General features: G+C 40.1%; 1 protein-coding gene across 3 annotated transcripts in view; it reads left to right on the top strand.

Moving 5' to 3' along the window:
* The window catches only part of USP49 (ubiquitin specific peptidase 49), a 34,468-nt gene extending 15,026 nt beyond the window's left edge, over nt 1-19,442 (top strand). The window contains exons 5-9 of one of the 3 annotated variants that reach the window (XR_013348573.1): nt 2,835-3,039; nt 7,177-7,285; nt 8,622-8,827; nt 9,579-18,393; nt 18,429-19,442. Coding sequence is in view for 2 of the 3 variants with exons in the window: in XM_077839616.1 (XP_077695742.1) it covers nt 2,835-3,039; nt 7,177-7,285; nt 8,622-8,827; nt 9,579-9,769 (711 nt within the window). In the remaining variant the exon portion in view is untranslated. Of the gene's footprint in view, nt 1-2,834; nt 3,040-7,176; nt 7,286-8,621; nt 8,828-9,578 lie in introns of all 3 variants that reach the window. The other 2 variants (XM_077839616.1, XM_077839617.1) reach the window with 2 other exon arrangements.
* The last annotated feature ends 1,593 nt before the right edge of the window (nt 19,443-21,035 follow it).

Below are 21,035 nucleotides of genomic sequence, written 5' to 3' on the forward strand. Positions count from 1 at the left end.
TTTTCTGGTGAGCAAGGGTTAATTTAAAATCACTGTTCATTTTGAAAGGTGTCTACGGTGCACATACTCTTCATACCCTTTTTTTTTTAACTAAATGTTCTGTGTTCAGAAACATCATCCTAGTTGTTTAATACTGTTCAATACATGTCTAGAGTCATAGATGTAGCCACAGTGTTTAAGACTTCTGTATTAACAACTCTTCATGGAGTTATATGCAATGTGTGTGATGGAATATATTTTGAGCCATTTTATTTGTTATGCTTCTCCTGCCAAGAGGTTTATTATATATATGTGACAATGCAACTCCCATTTACACATCACATCTTTCATCCAAGGTTCCCCCAGGGTGCTTTACAAATATTCTTTCATTAAGCCTCATCTGAGGCTTTACGCTTTATGGATGGATAAACTGAGATACACAGCCATGCAGCGTCTTGCCTAAAGTCTCTCACAGCAAGTGACGGAGCTCAAAATAAAACTCAGAAGTCTTCCCTCTCGGTCCCTTGCTTTAACTGCTAGTCATCACTCCCTCTGACCAATTACATTTGCCCTTCAGTAAGTGAACATACCTCAAGGTCAAGAAATCTTTTTTTTTCATAAAGATCATTTTCCAGCTCGGAAAACTGAGTAGAACCCAGAGTAACACCAAACCTGCATGCATATACTCTCCTCCCCTTTCTCTCTCTGCATGCCCCTGCCTGCTGCTGCCTTAGTTTTAGTTTTAACTTTGCTGCAATTTGTTATTGGTCAGCACCATTTTGCAGGACATGAGGAACAGTGTGCATTTGAGCTCCCTCCTCCACACTACCAGAGCAGAGCATGAGTGATTTCATAGGGCTAGTGCATGAAACAGGAACTGAAACTGACCATAACAACGAAAGTGAGTATAGATGGTATTCTTGAATCCACAAGTGAACAAAGAGAAGAAATGGTGAGAATTGGGCCCTAAATGTTAACATGAATTCTTTGTATTGATATGAGCTGGGTGAAACCTCCTTATGGGTTGAATTAAAACCCCTTTAAATTAATGTGTGACTGTGCCCTTCCGTTAAGATAGTTGTAAGAAACACTTGAGGGGCCACACCTAAAACAAGGCCTAATAGAATCTGCTCAGAAACTAACACTATGTGGTGTGGGGGAGAGGGTGGTTCCACTGGGTATTGTGACCAGGAGTAAAGGGGTTGGATGTGTGAGTGAGAGAGAGAATGAGTGAGTGTGAGGGAAAACAGAAGACACAGATACTAAGAACAGAGGGAGAGGGCATGGCTACACTTGCAGATGTGCTTTGAGTTAAACCAGCCTTTGCAGAGCGCAGTGGGGAAAGCGCTGCAATCTGTCCACACTGACAGCTACAGACGCACTGGCGTGGCCACATTAGCAGCTCTTGCAACAGCCACAAAGAGCAGCGCATTGTAGTAGCTATCCCAGCATGCAAGTGGCTGCAACATGCTTTTCAAATGGGGGGGAGCGGGCTGGAGTGTGACAGGGAGTGTGTTGTGTGTATGTGGGGGAGAGAGTGGGTTTTGGGGGGGGCTGAGAGCATGTCAGCATGCTGTCTTGTAAGTTCAGAGAGCAGCAGACCTCCCCCCCCCCCCCACCACACACACACACAGCATCCCACAGTAATGGTTGCTTTGTCTCGGAGCTCGTAAGCAGCTGGCTGTCAGAAACGGAGCTTTCAAAGGGCATATCCGCATTCCTACAGCAAGTTCAAAACAATGAGAAGTGGCCACTTGATTTAAGGGGATGATGGGACGTTTCTGGAGGCTGATCAGAGCGCAGTAATGCAACACTTCATTCACACTGATGCCCGGGCGTTTCAGCGAAGGTGCAACAAGCGTTAATCTCGCTGAGGTGGAGTACCAGGAGCGCTCTAGCCATGGAGTCAGAGCGCTGTACGTGCCTTGCCAGTGTGGACGGGTAGTGAGGTAGGGCGCCCGGGGCTGCTTTAATGCGCTCTAACTCGCAAGTGTAGCCAAGCCAAGAGGTAGCTGGTGAGCCCAGTGTGACCCTGGAAAAGCTAGAGAGAACGCTTTTGGCTCTGTTGGCTAGAGGTTTGGGGCTGTAAGCTAAGGGCATGTCTTCGCTAGCAACATTAAAGCGCTGCCGTGTAGTCACAGCACCAGCTCTCCCAGCACTATAAAAAACCCCACCTCCACGAGGGGAGTAGCTACCAGTGCTGGTGCACTGTCTACACTGCCACTTTACAGTGCGGAAACTTGCAGCACTCGGGGATGGTTTTTTTCACACCCCTGAACAAGAAGGTTGCAGCGCTGTAAAGTGGCAGTGTAGACAAGGCCTAAGAAACTTGTCTTGTTTTTGGTTCCTTCTGCATTTGGAGAAGCAGAACTTTGTACGTTCCTTGTAAATAAATAAGATCGGATCAAAGAAATACTTGACTACCACTGATTTCTCCTCCTAATGGGAACATTTCCAGGGCCCTGAACTTTGACTAGCCACTTGGGTCAAAAAGGGGCGACAGTATTAGAAAATAGTTAAGAACTATTGAGACATGTATAATAATACTTTGCAGTTATATAGCACTTTTCAGCTGAGGATCTCAAAGCACTCTACAAAGATAAGTATCATCCCCATATACATTGTGAAAGAGCTGTAGAGAGGTTTAATGACTTGACCAAAATCACACAATGAGTCATGGTCAGTATTGGGAATAGAACCCGTTTCTCTGGACTGCCAGCCCAATTTCCTGTCCACTGGACTGGATTGCCACACGGGCATAACCAAACAATTCTTTGGCCCACGTGAATATAAATGCCTATACTGTAGGTATGTGTACACATAACATCATTTGTGTATAAACCTTTCCTTTCCAGGTCACCTGCATAACATGCAACTACAAATCCAACACCATTGAGCCCTTCTGGGATCTTTCCCTGGAATTCCCTGAACGCTATCACTCTATTGAGAAAGGGATTGTCCCCGTTAACCAGACAGAGTGCATGCTGACAGAAATGTTGGCCAAGTTCACAGAAACAGAAGCTCTGGAAGGGAGGATATATGCGTGTGACCAATGCAACAGTAAGTGAAGTGCTGATGCTTTACCTGCAGCTTAGATACACTGTCCATTGTTCCGGGTAAGAGATGTTCATAGTGCACTTTTGTGTGTGTGTGTAAATCTAAAAATTGGTACCTCGATGCATGTGTGAGAGAGGGGTGTGTTTGTTATATTTTTTAAAAAAATACCCACACCCTTCATCACTACTCTGTTCTGGTGCAGGTTCTTCCTGTTGATAGCTTCTGCACCTTCTGTGTACCAGTTCAGAACTGACCAGGTGCTCCTTTTATCATTCCTTACATTCAGCAGCACAGATTGCTAAGAATATATTTTGACCCCATCTATAACTGCTCCCTCCTACTATGATTTTCTTTAGGTGGTTGCTTCCTCTGCCCCACTTAAATCGGTCACAGTAATTTTGGGGGGGAGAGGTGAGATTGTGGAGGCAGGTACAAAAGGAAGTTTATCATCTTCTTTTCTTCCCTGTCATGGCAGAAATGAACAAACTATCCTGGCCAGGTGTGTTGTTGTTTGTCCTGCAGTATGTGAGTTTTAGTGTAGTCTTGGTAAGTTGCAGTGTAGGCTTAGCATCATGTCTCCTTCAGGCACTGTAGACTTGAGCATTTTTGTCTCTGCAGCTGTAGCTTTCAGGCAAAGAGTTCTAAAGGGCCACCATGTCAGAGAAAAGGTGCTCCCTTTCTTTGTGACTAGTAGGTGTCTTTACCAATGAGCTGAAATTGCTATTTGACTCTCAAATTAGTGTATTTTCTGTTAAGTGAACATGTGCATCTCACTCCTCTCATTTAGAATATATCTCTTGTTAGCTTTCGTGGTGGTCTGAGGATTAATATTAGGGTTGGATGAATACTGCAGAAAACTTTCCAAGAACATTTGCTTACGTTTTTGAACGAAGTAATTTTGAGCTTGTGAATAATCATGTGGTTTAGTTGTACTGGCACCCAATTCACCAAAACTGAATTTCAAATTCTGACACGTGATTATTTATGATGGCGTCGTCATATGTTCATCCAGTTGGGACGAAACAGAGTGACTTATTTGACCTGTCACAACTAATCAGCACAGCTGAAATAGCAAACATTTGTGTGGAGTGATTTGCAATCAGTATTTTTAATCACAAATTTATTAAATACTTTCAGATAAAAAATCTGAGGAAATAGCCATCTGCTTGTGGATAGTCTATAAGCAAAAGAGGGAACTAATTTCATCAGCTAAATTATTTGCTGTGAATCATTCACACAAATCTGATCAGTATTGTTCAGTTTGGCTTGTGTCTTAGCCTTGTATTCTGCAGTTCTTGTTTGTGCAGACCTAAAGTTTGCTGATGTAAAGTTTGCCGATTATAATTGAATTGGATAAGGAAGCATTAACTGAAAAAAGCAAGTCCTAGTGGGAGGCAGCAGTCCTACCAGTAGATGCCAAAAATCATTGGTGGTACTGCTTGTCAGAAGTGATAAAGAGAAGGAGCAACCCATCTGTTCTGAATTGGTTCAGTGAGATGCAGAAATCCACTTAACAGGTACATTTCTTATTGGAAGCTCTGGCTGTCACCTGTCCATTTTTTTTTTCTTCCCTTTTTCTAAGCTGTGTCCTCTGTGCCCTGGTGAAGTTGACAGGTTCCGATTAGGAAAAAAAGACACCCCCCCACACACACTTTTATCCCATCTTTTGTCGATAAATTTTAAAATAGTCTTTACTCTGGAGTAAACTTGCTTCCGTATGCAGGCACACTTCCCTTCTGCCCTACCAGGCTTGGTATCTTGTTGAAAGCTCTCATCTCTAACTTGATTCATATGAATCTCATCCTCCTCCCTCGCCCCCGCCCCCAAAGATAGTGAAGTGCAGGATTTACTTGCTCTATCTATGCAATATAAGTGAGTCAAATCAGTCTGTCAGTAGAACACAGTGCCAGATTTTGCAAGCTGATATTCAGTCCTTTTGGATGGAGGTAAAAACAAAAATGTTGAAGACAGAAATGGATTGTGTAGGGGTGTTGCATATAATGCTTTAGCTCTAGTGATTTCCAAAAACAAACAAATAAATACACCTTTCCTTCCTCCCCCCAGCCCTTGGTAATCAAAAATTGTTTCAATATTTGCTGTTTTACATTTTTTTTTTTTGAAAAGCAACATAAAATATCTCACCTCAGTCTCTTGAGAAACCACGCGTCAGACATTTAAGATAGACTGTGCTGCATAAAGCCAACTAGCCAACATGACTGTATGCGATACTCCTTCCTTGTTTGAATGCTGAGTTACAGAGGAGGCTGAGTTAGCAAAGGTCTGTTATGAAGCAGTTATCTCTGTATTCTCTTTATGAAAAAATGAAGCGCACATTTCAGAACCTTTGCTTTCAGTGGGTGGGGGTGGAGGTGTTTGCTAGATATATAATAGAGTGGCTTTTTATTTTATTTTATTTTTGCCTTGAAACTACTTTCCCTCCGCCTCAGTTTGTTAGCAACTCGCTTAAACATGAAAATGATAGCCCATTGGGAAACACGTGACATTTGTTCTTTGTTGTTTATGGTTAAATGTGGGATACATCACTTTCTATAAGGATTAATTAGTAGAACACAAGCAGAGTTAATAAAAATTGGTTAATTTTTTAGATACAAATTCTGAACTCCTTACTTGGCTTTTACAAAATCCTGATGCAATAAAGGCAACAATTTTGCCTGCGCAATTATGTGAGTAAATATGGAGAGGCAATCATCAGGATTTGCCCCTTCATTGTAGTTTAATTCAAACCTGTTTAAGGTGAAGTACAAAGAACGTTTTTAGAATGTAGCTTTTTATAATTTTGTTCTCTCCCATCAAAGAGAGCTACTTCTACAGGGTTTATGGGGACAGTTATATTTTTAATTTAATAACAAATCTGCTAGTTGATAGAATGTAAATAGTGGCTAAGAATCCTTTTGATTCTTTTACTGTTCGTTCTCAGATTGCTTTCGTTGTTGGCAACGTGTTGATTATGGCACCTTCATTGTACTGTAATCTGTGCTCTGCAGTGGTAGCTCCACTCAGCACTGTAAAAAATCACTCCAATTAGAATAAATTATTTTATTCTTGTTGATTGTACTTTATGGTGTGGATTACAACACTCCAAAGTGAGAATCCATGTCTGCAAACCCTGGGCTCAAGGCAGCGTAAGGAGCCACCTCTTAATTTTACATTCCTGTTAGTGATCAAAATTTTACTTAAAAAATAGCAAATAGAAGTTGACAGTGAGTGGTTGTGGAGATGAGAACTTAAGGGCCTCTGTTTTCCATTTGCTCACCCAAGCCGCACACCTTACTACCCCTTTGCTTTTATTCTCCCACTCTCTCCATTCTTTCCCTTGTGGACCCCTACACACGAAACTGCGTCTTTGATCTGGTCACCAGGCCTTCCCCCTCTTCTCCTTCAAGTGGCTTCTTAAAACACCCCTTTTCCATTTAGCCATATACACTTTACTCTCCCCCTCACAGTCACAAGTGAAAAATCTTCCAGATACGCACATTGCTAACCCACAGTAACCACATGATCTTTCCATGGTAACCCTTGTCCTCACAATATTTGTTGCAATTTCTTGTCAAACTATCTTAACTTAGACTATCAGCTCTTCAGCACAGGAACGCTGTCTTTTATCTGCCTGTAAAGCTCCGTACAAAGTTCTGGTGCTGTATTTAAAAAAAAAAAAATATCCACAATGCTTTTTCAATAACTTGGGGACAACCTAGCATTATTTAGCATTGAAACTGGCTGTATGCTCTGTGGTCCTAGCCATCTTTTTATCAGCCCTGTTGTACATCGCAGTGTGAAATGTTAACAGAAGCAGCCTGAAACTGATAACTGAAGGCATGAAGATTATAAGCAGCACAAAAATGTGAAATTGTGAATATTTTAAACAGCATGGTTTACCGTTCCAACAAATCCATGGGGTTGGAATCCTCCTGCTTAGAAGTTGCAGATGCAGGTTGTTGTAAGCAAAACTTCCCCTGGTGTACCTCTATCCTTATTCACTTTGTATTTCGCTGGTAAGTCTTTGCTGTGAGCTGACCTGACTAAAAAGGAAGAAGGAAGGGTTTGTCATGTGCCGCTTCCTCTCTTGAAGACAATTTACAACTCAACCTATGTTTTATGCCTTTCTTAAACTTTTTGTAGGCAAACGACGGAAGTCTTCTCCTAAACCTCTTGTTTTGAGTGAAGCTAAAAAGCAGTTAATGATCTACAGACTACCTCAGGTCCTCCGGCTGCACCTTAAACGATTCAGGTGAGTTTTGCGGGCCACAGGTAGTGTTTAGCAAAGGAAATAGTTGCATGGAAAAGATGTGCTACCTTCTTTTTGGACATGAGTGGTTCATACACACTATGAAATTATCTTATTTCCTGCATCGTGCAAGCAAATAAAACATCTTACACGCAGCAAATGTTTAATTCACAGCACAGGTGGCTTGTGTACTCCGTGTAGTGTCCTTATTAAAATGGGTATCTTGCTCTTAGGCTACATTTCCGTTTCAAGCTAGGGAGGAGATTCCCCTGCTCATGTACACATGCTTGTGGTAGCTCTCATTGAGCCAGCACAAGTATAAATAACAGTGCAGCCGCAGTGGCATGGGTAATGGGGGCACAACTGAGCCATGCCAAGTACAAACCCACCTGAAACTGGCAAATATGTACTTGGCTCGGCTCACCCGTGCTTTTATTGCCACTACTCATGCTATTGTGGCTGAACTGCTATTTATATTTGGACTATCCTGATGAGAGCTAGCGTGAAAGTGTGTACACGAGCTGGAGAATCACACCCCTACCTCTGTTGTATAGACATAGCCTTAATGTTTTTGCAAATACAAATACTGGTCAACGTGTGTAAATATTAATATAGTACAACTATGTATCCTTTGTGCAGTGCATTCAATGCCTGCCTGAGTTTGCAGCAGCCTGAAACAGCTCCAAATTGACTCTATTCATTCAATGGAGTTTCTGATTATGACCGTTTTAGATATCAACATTAATATCTATTAAGCCCTGGTAAAAGTGGGGATAATCATGAAAAGTTGCAGTCTATTGAGAGTAGCATCTCATTTTGGAAACACGGTGGTAAGTTTTCATCTATGGAACTTGGTCCCCCTGGTAATTTATCTGACCCCCACTTTTGCCACTTCTAGGTCATGTTTTTTGTTCTGTTTTTTCCATAATATAACAGATGCTGGAACTACGGTTGGAAAGTGTCTTTTTGACTGATAAACCCAGCCCTAGTGTACTTGTTATGGGGGAGTATGCTTCGTATTTGGGGAAGTTTATATCCATAACTGAATCTCGTAAGTGGTGCCGAGACAACACATTTATATGGGGCTATATTACACTTAGAGCATTTCCTGGGATTATTTCACACCAGTCTACAAACTATAATAGACTTCAGAGTGGGAGCAAGAAGAAAAACATATTTAACGTCTACCTCTCCCCTTTTGAATTCTTCAAAATCTCTTAGTAGGAGCAGGTTACTGGTCCCATCCCCACTTTTCCCCAGCTCCCTACCACTTTATTTCTTTGTAAAGTCCTTGAGTGTCTGGGGGGGTTTATTTTGATTGCATACATTTGTGTTGCAGGTGGTCTGGACGTAATCACCGTGAGAAGATTGGGGTCCATGTCCTCTTTGACCAGGTATTAAACATGGAACCTTACTGCTGCAGGGACTCTCTCTCCTCTCTTGACACAGAGACCTTTGTCTATGACCTCTCCGCTGTGGTGATGCATCATGGTAAAGGGTTTGGCTCAGGACACTACACAGCATATTGCTACAACACAGAGGGAGGTGCGTGTGCCTTATTACTGGGGAAACAGATTTTAAAAGTCTGTTTAATATTTTGTTCCATAGACATAGTGTATTTTAAAGGTTTATAGTCAGAGCTTTAAATAAAATTTATTGCCATTCCATAGCTTTATTTCCAGAGCGTATTGCTAGTAGCATGTATTTGCATAACGACCAAAGACTGCTTTTCCTTTCCCTTCCTTGTAGCCCACTGGGATGGCTTTACTGCTTGCTTCGTACCATCAGCGTTTCATTGTCTTGTGCTACGTAACTCGATTGTGCTGCTCTGATTGGCATCTTTCTGACCCTACTTGGGATGGGGAGATAACACAGAAAATGTGCTGAAACTGGAGCTGGACTAGTCATGAATAACATCCACAGTGTTTTTCTAAATTCCCGAACGCTTACCTCTTTCCACAGCATGAGTATTGATACTACTCTTCCCCACCTTATTACAGAGAAGGGAGAATTATAACTAGGCCTGTCTTGAAAGCTTTTAGTTTTTGTTAGTTGAGGAGGTTTTTTTAGGATATAATAGAAAATCAAGTTACAGCTCCACCACATAGTGGTAAACTGGGTTAATAGCATAGAAATGCTATGCAGACCTGCTAACCTGCAGGTTAAAACACCTCTCTTTTCCCCCTCCCCTGGAAATTCCCATTTCTTGTGATTGTTTTTAGGGTACGTTTATAAGAGACAATCAAAAGGATTATGGTCTCGTTACTAATGTCCTCTTTCTTCCTTTGGTTCCTAGGTTTTTGGGTCCACTGCAATGATTCCAAACTGAATGTATGTAGCGTGGAGGAGGTGTGCAAAACCCAGGCCTACATTCTTTTTTACACTCAAAGAACAGTGCAGGGCAAAGCAGGAATCTCAGAAACACAACTCCAAGCTCAGGTGCCGTCCAAAAACAGCGATAAGGACAGAAGACTGACATTCCCATGATGGGAAGCATTAATAACTCAACTGACTCTCTCAGTTTTTTAAACCATTGGTGTTCACACATCATTCCTCTTCGTAGGAATAAAGGCTTACTGCAGGAACAGATCAAATCACCATGTTTGCCACCCCAGGGTCCGGAAAAATGCCTATCAGGCTGTGCAATTCCGTCATAGAAAATTGTAGTCAGAATCTTTTCTTCTTTTTTTTTCATTGGTAAAACTCACTTTCCTCAAAACAGCCACAGATGCCTGGTATCGTTCATCTTATTTCAAACAGAAATTAAATGAAGCATGTAAAAGTAAGTACAACCCATTTGTTCATCCAGAATACAAACCTATCAAACTGACTCCCAAATTCGCTAGCAATTAATACGGATTACAAAAAAGATCTCCAGAAAAAATAGAGGTACAGTAGAATCTCACTTAACCTTCATTCCCTTGGTGTCAATGATATTCTCTGGTGTGAATCACTTACCCAGTCCCTTCCCACCTGTGTTTGTCTGAGTGGCTTCAATTTCCCCAAAATATCTTGAATAGGTGGAGTTGTATTTTTCAAAAGGCATTCTTGCTGGAGAGTCTTCTAAGGCCCTTTGCCCTAGGAAAACGTTTCACCAAGCCTTAATCACATTGTCTGTAACAGTGCTGAAAACATTTTGAAAATAGATTAGTGCACATAGGACACCACCAGTAGAGGAAGGGACTAGAGGATGCCCATTACTGACTTCCATTGTCAGCAACAGATCATTTTCTGAGTATTGACAGGGCCTAAATTTAGCATTGGTACACACATGGCAGCATTTTTCTTTAACTGGACTAAATTGACTTGGAAATTTAGTGTTCACTTCTGATATGGAATGTGATAAATGTGGTTCTGCTCTGGAGAGAGATCATGTAAAAGTGGAACCTTCTGATTGATCAGATCTGCCCCAGTACATGTTCAGAATCCTGTCTGCAGACGTTAGCAGCAAAAATAAGTGTGAGTTGTTTTTTATTCCTGTTAGCACTACAGTGCCAACGCAGCTATAAGGGAGTGTGCTGGATTTTGGGGTTTTTTTGTGCATAAACACAATTGCTTACTAAATTCCAACCTGTTACGCTTATGCAAGTTTGTTGAAGACAATGAGATTACATAGACATTATGGAGGGAAGAATTTGGCCAGCCACATCTTTATTTCAAGTGGTGGCTTGGCTCTCAAATCCCAGTTTGAGTTTGCAGAGCTGCAGACTTGTAAAAACATCTTTATACTTGCAATCTGAGCTTGGTATAGAAATCACTGAAACACAGCAACCATAGGGCCTCACAGTACCATTTTAGTCTCTTTTCTCAGTAGAACCACACTTAAAACATTTATTTAGTTTGAGGATTGTGCTGTCCATGTTCAATTTTAGAGATCAGACCTGAGAGTTCGAAAGAGGGTCTCTTGTTCCCTGTGCAGTCAGTCTTGTTTGGTGGAGATGGCTAAGGTGGAAACAATTTAAAAATCCAGTGGGACATTTTAAACCTCAGAAATTTAAACTTAAAATCCAGATAAAAAGTCCTGAAATCATTGGTTTTCCTTCTTTCCTTTTATTCTTGTCAGCATTTGCCCACCAGATATAAACTAATTGGCAGAGCCATCCTGTTGTTCTAGAGGGTGGGATAAATTTCCTGAAGTAATACCCTCTTGCCATTGCCACTATCATGACAATTAACCTCCTGTCTTAAGGGCAAAACAGACTCTCCTCTCAGGTTGTTGTTAATCACTCCAACTATCCGGGAGGGAGGGAGCAGTATGGCAGGGCAGACAACCGACTTCTTTCCTGTCACCAGAGCAAAGACTGAGTGTGTCACCTCAAGGAGACACTGGTCTTCACTGTCCTGGAGAGTGGGAGTTGCTCAAGAATCCGTGTTTCCTGTATGTCTGAGCAACGTGTTGCTTTGGAGCCTATAAAAATTGCCTGGTTTTGTTTTGCTAGTAACTGTAATTTCAGAATTCTACATTTTCACTCACTGGAGGCAGAGCAATTTGAGGCAGTCCCATAGGTGCTAATGAAATTTGTTTTGTTTTAAAAAAAAAAAAAAAAAAAAAAGCCTTATCTGTAACTAGGCTTGGAAGGATTTGATTTTTATTTCTTATGAATTCTGACAGGTATTTGTTTATTTCCTAGATGTATGTACTGATTTTTTGGGGGGCAATTCAAGGAAATAAAAAGAAACCCCATAGATAGTAACTATTCAAAATGTAATGGGCCAAATTAAGACAGAATGTAAGGAGATTCAACTCCACTGAATTCACTGCAGTCCAAATTTGGCCCAGGGAATGTAAAAGTTGAGGTCCGTAAGATTTAGAAACAAAATCATGCAGCTGTGATTATCAAATATTTATAAGCATGATTGGTTCTTTGCTAATACAAAAAGTACATACTTATTAGTCCAAACAATATTTGAAAGAAAAAAGTAGAGAAGAGAAAGCTGAAGTACTAAAATACCTTTTTAATCTTTTTTGGGGGTGGAGGGAGAAATAGATATTTTCCAAAGCACTGATTATCCTTCCAAGCCTATCAGTTCTTTTAAGATGAAATTGGACCCATTATTTAACAGAAAGTAGATTATTTGCTTTTAAACAGCAGATTCACAGTTTACCATGACTGATGACCATAATGGCAAATTTACTTTCTGGAAACTCCTGCCATGGTAACGCTGTTATAGAAAAGTCTATGATATAAAGGCAAACCACAATGCAGCATTACAATTGTTACTGCAGTGAGCCTAGACTTATCACTATGAATGCTCATCTTTTGACTGAGTGTGTTGCATTAATATTTGAATTCAGGTAGTAATACAGTTGTCACTTGAATTGAGTAGGTTGCAGAGAGGGAAGGGAGGCTGGAAGGAGGGTGTACATTTAGCCATCAATGTATCAGATTTCCCAAGCAGATTTGTAGCATTTGCTGTTGACATCTTTTGAGATTAGTGGCCTCTCCATATGACATTAACCCAGTAGTGCTGAGATGTGGAGAAATTGCAGTCAGAAAAAAGACTTACCCTGGTAGGGAAGGAAATAATTATACTTTAAATTAAACTTGCTTTTTCCAACACTGTGAGGTTTCTGTAATATTTAGCTTTTATTTGGAAGCGATAGCGTATAGCATTTTTTATGCTGTTTGGTTTATATTTGTCTACTGCAGGCTTCTTTATATAAGCATCGCCCAGTGCTCCCACTGTGCTGTACACTGTTTTATAGTGTCCTGGTTGCCAGAAATTCTGATTGGAAGTTACATGTCTAGGTCAATAAGATGAAGATGTTATTTGCAATTACAGTGAAGTCCACTTAAGTGAATGCTTGACAAAAGTGTAACCTATAAAATAAACTTTGTCCCTCCTTAATCCTATGAGTCAAATTATGCTCAGACACTGGCATATACTTAGAGTAGCTCAGTTGAAGTCAATTGAATTACTCCAGATTTAGGTCCCTATCCTGCAAACACATAACATACGGATGCTACCTGAATCATGCAAGTAGTCCCATTTACTTTAATAAGACTACTCATGTGAGTAGTTATGTACAGTAGTTATGTTGGCAGAATCAGATCCTTAAATTGGTGTAATTAAGAGCAGAATTTGGTCCTGTATGGGTAGTTAAAATTCTTCAATTTAAAAAAGAAAAAATGGGTGGAACAGGCTAATATCTCAATTCTTTTTTAAATGACTGGATGAATAAGAAATTATGCCTGCTCTGTATAAGTTTATTGGCTTGATGGAAACCATTTGCAAGAGGTTGCTGCTGCATATGCAAATACAAGGATGTCGATGACCAAATTTGTAAGGCTCTGAAGCAGCAACTAATGCTAGCCTTAAACCTTGGAGTGCTACAGTAGACGAAAAATAATTGTCACCATTTTTTCTGTCCTACCTTTGCTCCTGTGGCTTTCTAGGAGCCCAGTCCTGTCAGGTGAACAGAGCCTCCTGAGAGCGGTGGTGCTGAGCAACACCCAAAGCTAATGGGAGTTGAATGTGATTGGCACCTTTCAGGATAGGCCTCTAGAAGCATAGGAAGCTGCTGTAAATTAATGAATTACTTATACTCGTACGTATGTGCAGCTTGAAATATGGAGGCACCACCAGCACCTCCTTAATCTATTTAAATCTTAAGTAAACCAGTTCTATTTCACTTAGTTTTTTAAATATGAAAATCTTAACCTGACCATGAAGTTGTAAATTTTAAGTCCCAAGGTCTGCTGGAAAACATTGTCTTAGGCTAACTTCACCACTAGCAAATTAATTACAACTACTTCCCAGTACCTTACTCTCTTACTGCCTGCACTGCCAAGTTACACTATGCATTGGGCGAAGAGGAATTTCAATGCAAAATACTGAAAGCTGACAAAGTTTTTTGTAGTCTACTGACTAGATGAACTCCAGTTTGATAACTTCAAACATTGTCACAGGTGAGGCAGTAGATAGAATAATGCATATTAAACAGTCTGGGACTGAGCTGTCATATTGGAATTGTTCCCTTCCGGGTGACAGGACCACCTCCACACAGTTAAGAACTTCCAGACATCTTGAGTGTAGAAATAAAATTGGAAATGGTAAAAATGTTAAATGTGTCCTATGGACTCGTAAGCAGAGATTATTTTTGTTTTTAAAAGCCAAGGCTTCTAGTGTAAATAGTCTCCCTGCCATACAGAATCTCTGATAGAATATGCTTAGTTACTTCCCAGTGGAAGAGACAAGCAAGTGGGTGTTGGCTGCCATCAAAATACCCCAGCATAAAATGGGAGAGGTCAACAGTATTATAGACAGAAAAATTTGAAAAAAAAAAGGGGGGGGGGCAGGAATGGGAGACTGGGAAAGGGGTTAGTTTTACCTACTGATAAAGCTTTGTGAACTAATTTTTATATGATTCATTAAATTTGGTGCCTTGTATCCAATTACATTTTGCATGGGACCGAAAAGTTGGGAGTTTTAAAAGAATTTCCCCTCTCATCGTTCAAGTGGCAGACAAATCTGTATGTTTTTTACAAGTACTTTTCAGTGTCATTGACATTTTTACATTTCATATCTGTATGTGAATGAAGAAAAACAGTTCTTACCAGCAAGTTCAGAACTTGATATATTTTGGTGTACATGTCTGAAATCTCTGTGTTTGTAATAACTCAAATGACTACTTGTTCAAAGGCAGAACATGTTTTTTTTTTTTTTATTTTCTATCTATGTTACTCAGACCACTTCCAATCAGGTCAGTAAGGTTATGCCTCTCAAAACAAGAACCTTATTTATAATAAGACCTGTGTTATATGAGGGATAAAATCTCCACTTGCAGCATTTTGGTAGAGTAGTAGGAGTTTTGGAAAGGCCTTTCTGATTTAAACATATTGACTGATGATTGGAGACTTAAGAAGGGGAGGGAGGGGGGAGAGAGAGAGTTACCTTTGACATGGTACTATTTGCACAGATTTACCAGTTAGCAGTGTAGTAAACAATCCCACAATACTGCAGTTTCATATGCAAGATGCACGGTTAAGGTGGCTAAATATCTCTACTTAAACTGTAGATGGTAAAATCCCAACTCCTGCTCTGAATGCTGCCTTTTTTTGTGTCTAATCTCTGCACCTGGTTTGAGATTAGCCAGGGAGGAAGGAGTTGAGTAGGAATTTCTTGCCTGTGGGAATATAAAACCTAAACTGGGAGGGTTTTTGGTTTCTATTACATCAATATTGATATCCATGTATTTACAAGTGGGAATGTGAAGCATTCTTGCAAGTTTTTAAATTTTATAAAACCACAGCACAGGTTTCATGATCAAAAACTGCATTTGTTAGTTACCTGTACCAATTTGTAATTAGTTGTCTTAGTTAATTTTAGGGTATGCCTTGGGCCATTCCTTCCATTGTGCTTATTTTATTTTGTGTGTATGTATGAGTTCCAGTTGTTCTAAGAATAATTTGTATGGTTGGCCAAAATGCTTTCAAAAGGAACTTTTAAACTGGAACAAGTCTTAAAAATGTTTTCAACTTACATTTCCAAAAGGAAAAAAAAAATGACCAGCCCAATGGGCCCAAGACTGACTTTAACCACTGTTAACTATTTATTGTTTGAAGCTTGTGCATGAACAGCTCTTTTACTGAATTCTGTTCAGGTTGGAGTTTGGGAAAGGGAAGGAGTTAAAAAAACAACCCACTGACAAAGCTGAAATGACCACTGTAAAACGTTTTGGAGTATATGTAGATGAGGCAGGAAGAGTTTAATCACCAGAGGATCCAGCAGTGAATGCTTTTGTGTGTGGGTGGTGGCGGCAGCAAAGGGCATAAAATCAAAGAATGGAATCTGATCAGCAGCAAAATCCTAACCCTTGAGGGCCTGCCACTTAACCATACATTCTACAAAAAGTATAAGTTTAATGGAAAACTATTCCTTCTCAGAAACTATCCACTCACTTCTCTGGAGATTTAAAGAAAAATATAAAGGAAGTCACCTGCTTAAACCCCACAATGGTCACTTGGAGGTAAAAAAGGAATGAATAGACAACTAATAGCTTGTACTTTGATTTAATATTAAAAAATTATGGTTAAGCATTTCAGGGTAGAAAACTATTGCCTTAGATATGAGAGAGAAACTGAACTCTTTTCATGTTAAAATTAAACTCTGTAGAGAACTTTCTGATGCTGGCTTTTTGCTTGATGAACAGAAAGAACATCTAGGGCCTGAGATGGAACAGCATTTAGTGCACTTGTAATTAGAGTCTCAATCTAAGAGCTTGTCTACATGGTAGGGTAATGCATGCTCTGGGAGTGTAATTTTTTTGAAGTGTACTGTGTGTTGCACATTAATAGGTCTGGTCTGCACACATTTTCTATCAGCATAATTTTTAGTTAGGGTTGTGTAGTTTGGTTCTTTTAAACCAATAACTAAAGTGATACGATGTCCTACGTGTGGCTGGGTGAAAAGTGCTTAAACCAGTATGGCTTATTCCCCTTCTCATTTGTGGAATAAGCTGCAGTGGGATACGTGTATAACAGCAGCCACACTGGAGAGTGGGGGGAATTGTATCACTTTAGCTATACCAGTATAGTTAAACCACTACAACTCTTGTGTGTAGACAAGGCCTAACAATGTATCTATCAAAAGAGACAAGCTAGAGCCTTAAGTGAATGGCTTTTTCTGCCAGCTTTTCCTGCTCTAGTCTAGAATCTATCCCTTAATTTAAACAGTTGCCTAGCTACACCTTGGCACCTTTCTGATTGGATAAGTAATGCTACCTTTAGTCTGTCTAACTCAGTACTCCTGATCTGGCAAGGCTACAACTGTATACGCTCCTGCCTAATCGTATTAGAAAGCCCTTACCACTTGACAGTACCATTTGGCCTAACAATTAAAATTCACATAGGCACAGATTTCCCCCTGCCTCAAATAAACCACACCAATATGTGAAAACTCAACTTTGAGTAAGTGTTTGAGGGGCCCCTTGCTGGCTGCTGCCAATCAGAAGTGACCTTGATACTGGCACCATGAGGAGCCCATGGTGTGAAGTAGAACTGATCCATTTTAACTTAGCTTTAAATAAGCATTTACAAATTAAGGGGGAAACTTACTCAATGCCATAACTATTAGTGTCCATTAAAGAGAGAGTTCATATGAGAGGAAAAAAGTTATAAAAGTTAGCTAAGTTGTTTGCCTGAAATAAAATCCCCCTCAATGTTTTTCCAAGAGTCTTCCCCTTTTTAATGTTTTAAAATCCGATTTAAACAAATGTTCACATAACAGATAAACTTCATAGAATATCAGGGTTGGAAGGGACCTCAGGAGGTCATCTAGTCTAACCCCCTGCTCAAAGCAGGGCCAATTTCCAACTAAATCATCCCAGCCAGGGTTTTGTCAAGCCGGGCCTTAAAAATCTCAAAAGAAGGAGCTTCTACCACCTCGCTAGGTAATGCATTCCAGTGCTTCACCACCCTCCTAGTGAAAAAGTTTTTCCTAAAATCTGACCTAAACCTCCCCCACTGCAACTTGAGACTATTACTCCTTGTTCTGTCATCTGCTACCACTGAGAACAGTCTAGATCCAGATTGTAAACTTAATTTACAAGTTCTGATCATGGATTTCCAAGCTTCTTTATGGAATAGTGATTAAGTTTGGGATTTTGAAGAGCCCTTGGATTGGCCTAATTCTTCTCCCATTAAATCAATAGGAATTACACCATTGACTTCAATAGGAGCAGTTAAACCAGGGCCAAGTACTTTTTAAAATCCCATTATAAAGTAACACTTTGCTTGGTGATCCTTGGAAGACTGCTGTTCTTTAAATATTTGCCAAGGCTGGAAAGAACAGTTTTCTTTTAACATTAAACATTCTCTTGAAAGCACAAATGAAGGATGGATGTTTCTTTTGCTTTTTTGAGCAAGAAACCCAAAGTGTGAAGGGGAAAAAAATAACTTGGCCAGACATTGGCTTTTCAGTGACTTTTGGGGGGGGCTTTAAGTCAAAGCTATGTGTAGCTGTACTAGAGGCTTCTGCTACCTGATCAATAATTACCTAAGCTGATACACACCATGCTCTGGTAATTAACAAGGCTGTCTTAGCTGCAAGGACTTTCATAGATGACAGCTAGGAATCTAACTAATTGCTGGCCATTTCAGTGCATAGATGTATTGGTGAAGGACTGCTCCTAATCTTATGGAAGTTAAACGAGCTCTATTTCAGTCAACATCCAGTAACTCACCATGACAGAATTGTGTGCCTACAGCTGCATAACCTGGCTCCTGTCTGAACCCAAGTTCTAGGAAGAAGTTAGGATGTTAAGTCAAAAACCTTTAGGAATCAAGTTTAAATCTATCCAATGTTCTTCCCTTTTTAATTTTTGTTGGAAGAGGACATGTCTCCCGTTTAGTGAGACTTAAGTTCATAATGAGCATCCTTTGCTGAATACTGAAATACTTGTTCTGAAAATTTAGGCGGAGATTATTTCCAATTAACTTACTAGATAAAGCTGAAATTGACTTATTTCCTCCATCTGCTCTGAAGGGCCCTCACTACACCCCACCAAAAAACAGACACCTGAATCTGTTGGCTGTGCTGTGTAGGACTCCTCTTAACACAGAGTAATAGATGAACTCATGCATAAAATTCCAAAGGATCTGAAGCCATGCTGCAGTGGTGCTGCATAATGCTCAGGGCTGGAACATGTGCTACTGTTTGTGTAGCTATAGCATGACAACGCACATGCTTAAAGCTAGAAAGGAGCAGTGCTTCTGAGCCTGTCCTCCATATCATCACTTTCACCTCCCATGGAATAGCCTCACCAAGATCAGCTGGATTCCAACAACAACTTAATGGTGGCAACTAGCAGAACCAGTCCAAGGCACTAAAATGCTATGCAACACCAAACAGCTTCTTCCCCAAGTATAACATACAATCATAATTCCTCTAAGATAAAGAAATGCACCAGCTTTATCCTGTCTGAACATTTATCCGTGTACATTTCTGGTGGTTAGAGTTTACTTAGGGCTTTTAAAAATGTTGTTTTCCCTTTGAATAAATAGCTGACAAGTCCTGCTTACAACACAGGATTAGGACTTGTTCCTTTCTCTTTTGGGTGTGAAATATGAATCATGTTTTTATGATTTTTGTAAATCTTTACTCTTTTTTACACCTTGTTTTGTAAGATGAAGTTTCCTATTAAAAGAATAAAATTCCAGTGCAATAGAATGTCATTATTTCACACATTTTATGATAATTTAATAAGAAGCTTCTAGACATGGTACAGAATTAAACTCAATATGCAACAGCTTCACAAGTCTTGAAAATAACTGATTACTTTAATAGACATTGAGCTCAGTGGGGTGAACTGAATATACAACAAACATCAAGCGTTAAATGGCTTCTCCTCACTTATCACTGTTCATTGTGGAATGATAGCTATGCTTGAATTAAAATACAATTTTAGAGCTGCTGCTGAACTTTCAGTTACCTAGAACAAAAGCAACAAACACCACACAGCTCTTCTGATCATCATTTTGGTCATCCTGTCACACTGAGATTAGAAACTCTTCAGACTTGATGCAGGTACATTTTATTCACATCTGCAATTAAAGATCAGACAAAGGATGGGTTAGAGAGCCAAGTGTCTGGTCTAGTGTAACAAAATGACATTGGGTGAGAAGTCACTAAGGTAATCATGTTTCCCCTAGAATACCACTTTGAGTTGTGAAACACCTTACCATTGATGGTTAAATGCATGGGTGGTGTTCAGTCTTGTATCTGAACACTGTATTTTAGGGCACAATATAAATACCTATAGTTTTACAGGGCCTACCTTTTTGCATGTTCACCTGATTATATAAATTATGTGGATCAAGGAAAAATCTATGTAATTTGAATTTTGCTGCCCATTTGAAGGGCATTTCGGAGCCTAAGGTAACCTTAAAAATCAGCTGGGTTGGAATATCCATTACTGACCATGAGGCTAGGTTGAGACTGTGCCGTACATTACATTAATCAGAATGTCTTAGATACGCAACATATTTGGAGAAGGCATAACACAGATTGCACAGTAAGTGGCCCTTTACAAAACAACATCCTTACCCTGAGGCCTTGGCAAAAAAGGATGTAGTAATGAGCAAATCACGCTAGTACAGCTTCACTAAAATAGGTGTGAAAAAAGGAGGGGGAGGAGCTCAATCCACAGGAAGTGTAAGGCTGTTGACAACTCTAAGGGGTAGTATAAAGCAGTGGAGGGGAGACTCCTACAAAGGAAGTGGACATAGATTTATGCAAGTCTTTGAAACTGAGACATAGGCCCTGGAACTTTAAAGAAGTCTCTTGCGCAGCCCCGTAGTCCAGTTCTAGCTTGCACACTCCTCCTCCACAAAACAGACTTTAATATTGAAGTTTGATAGCTCCAGACAGTGGAGCCCCTATTAGACAGAAGTGCAGTTCCCACAACTTGACTGCAGCAGTCTTCCTCTGTAGAAAATAATGCACTGCGGTCTTTTAATCCTGTGTCGTGCAAAAGCTCCAGAACTTCCCATATCTATTGCTGCTCCTTTATCCAAACCGTTGATTATCCTGATTAGTTTGTTTCCTCTCATTATTCAAACAACAACTGTATTTCCACACCTTCACAATGTCAGGTACTCACTAGTACTGCTATGCAACTGGTTGAGGAGCCATCAAATCAATGTCTGTCAAGTTTCGGGCTACCCAGACTCCGGCAGCAAAAAGCCCCAGGTTAACTATGAGGTTTCTGAAACAAATACAAAGTTAGATTTGTTGAAGCAACTGGTGTTGT

Source organism: Eretmochelys imbricata, chromosome 21 (assembly GCF_965152235.1).
Source record: "Eretmochelys imbricata isolate rEreImb1 chromosome 21, rEreImb1.hap1, whole genome shotgun sequence".
NCBI classification, from domain to species: Eukaryota; Metazoa; Chordata; order Testudines; family Cheloniidae; genus Eretmochelys; species Eretmochelys imbricata.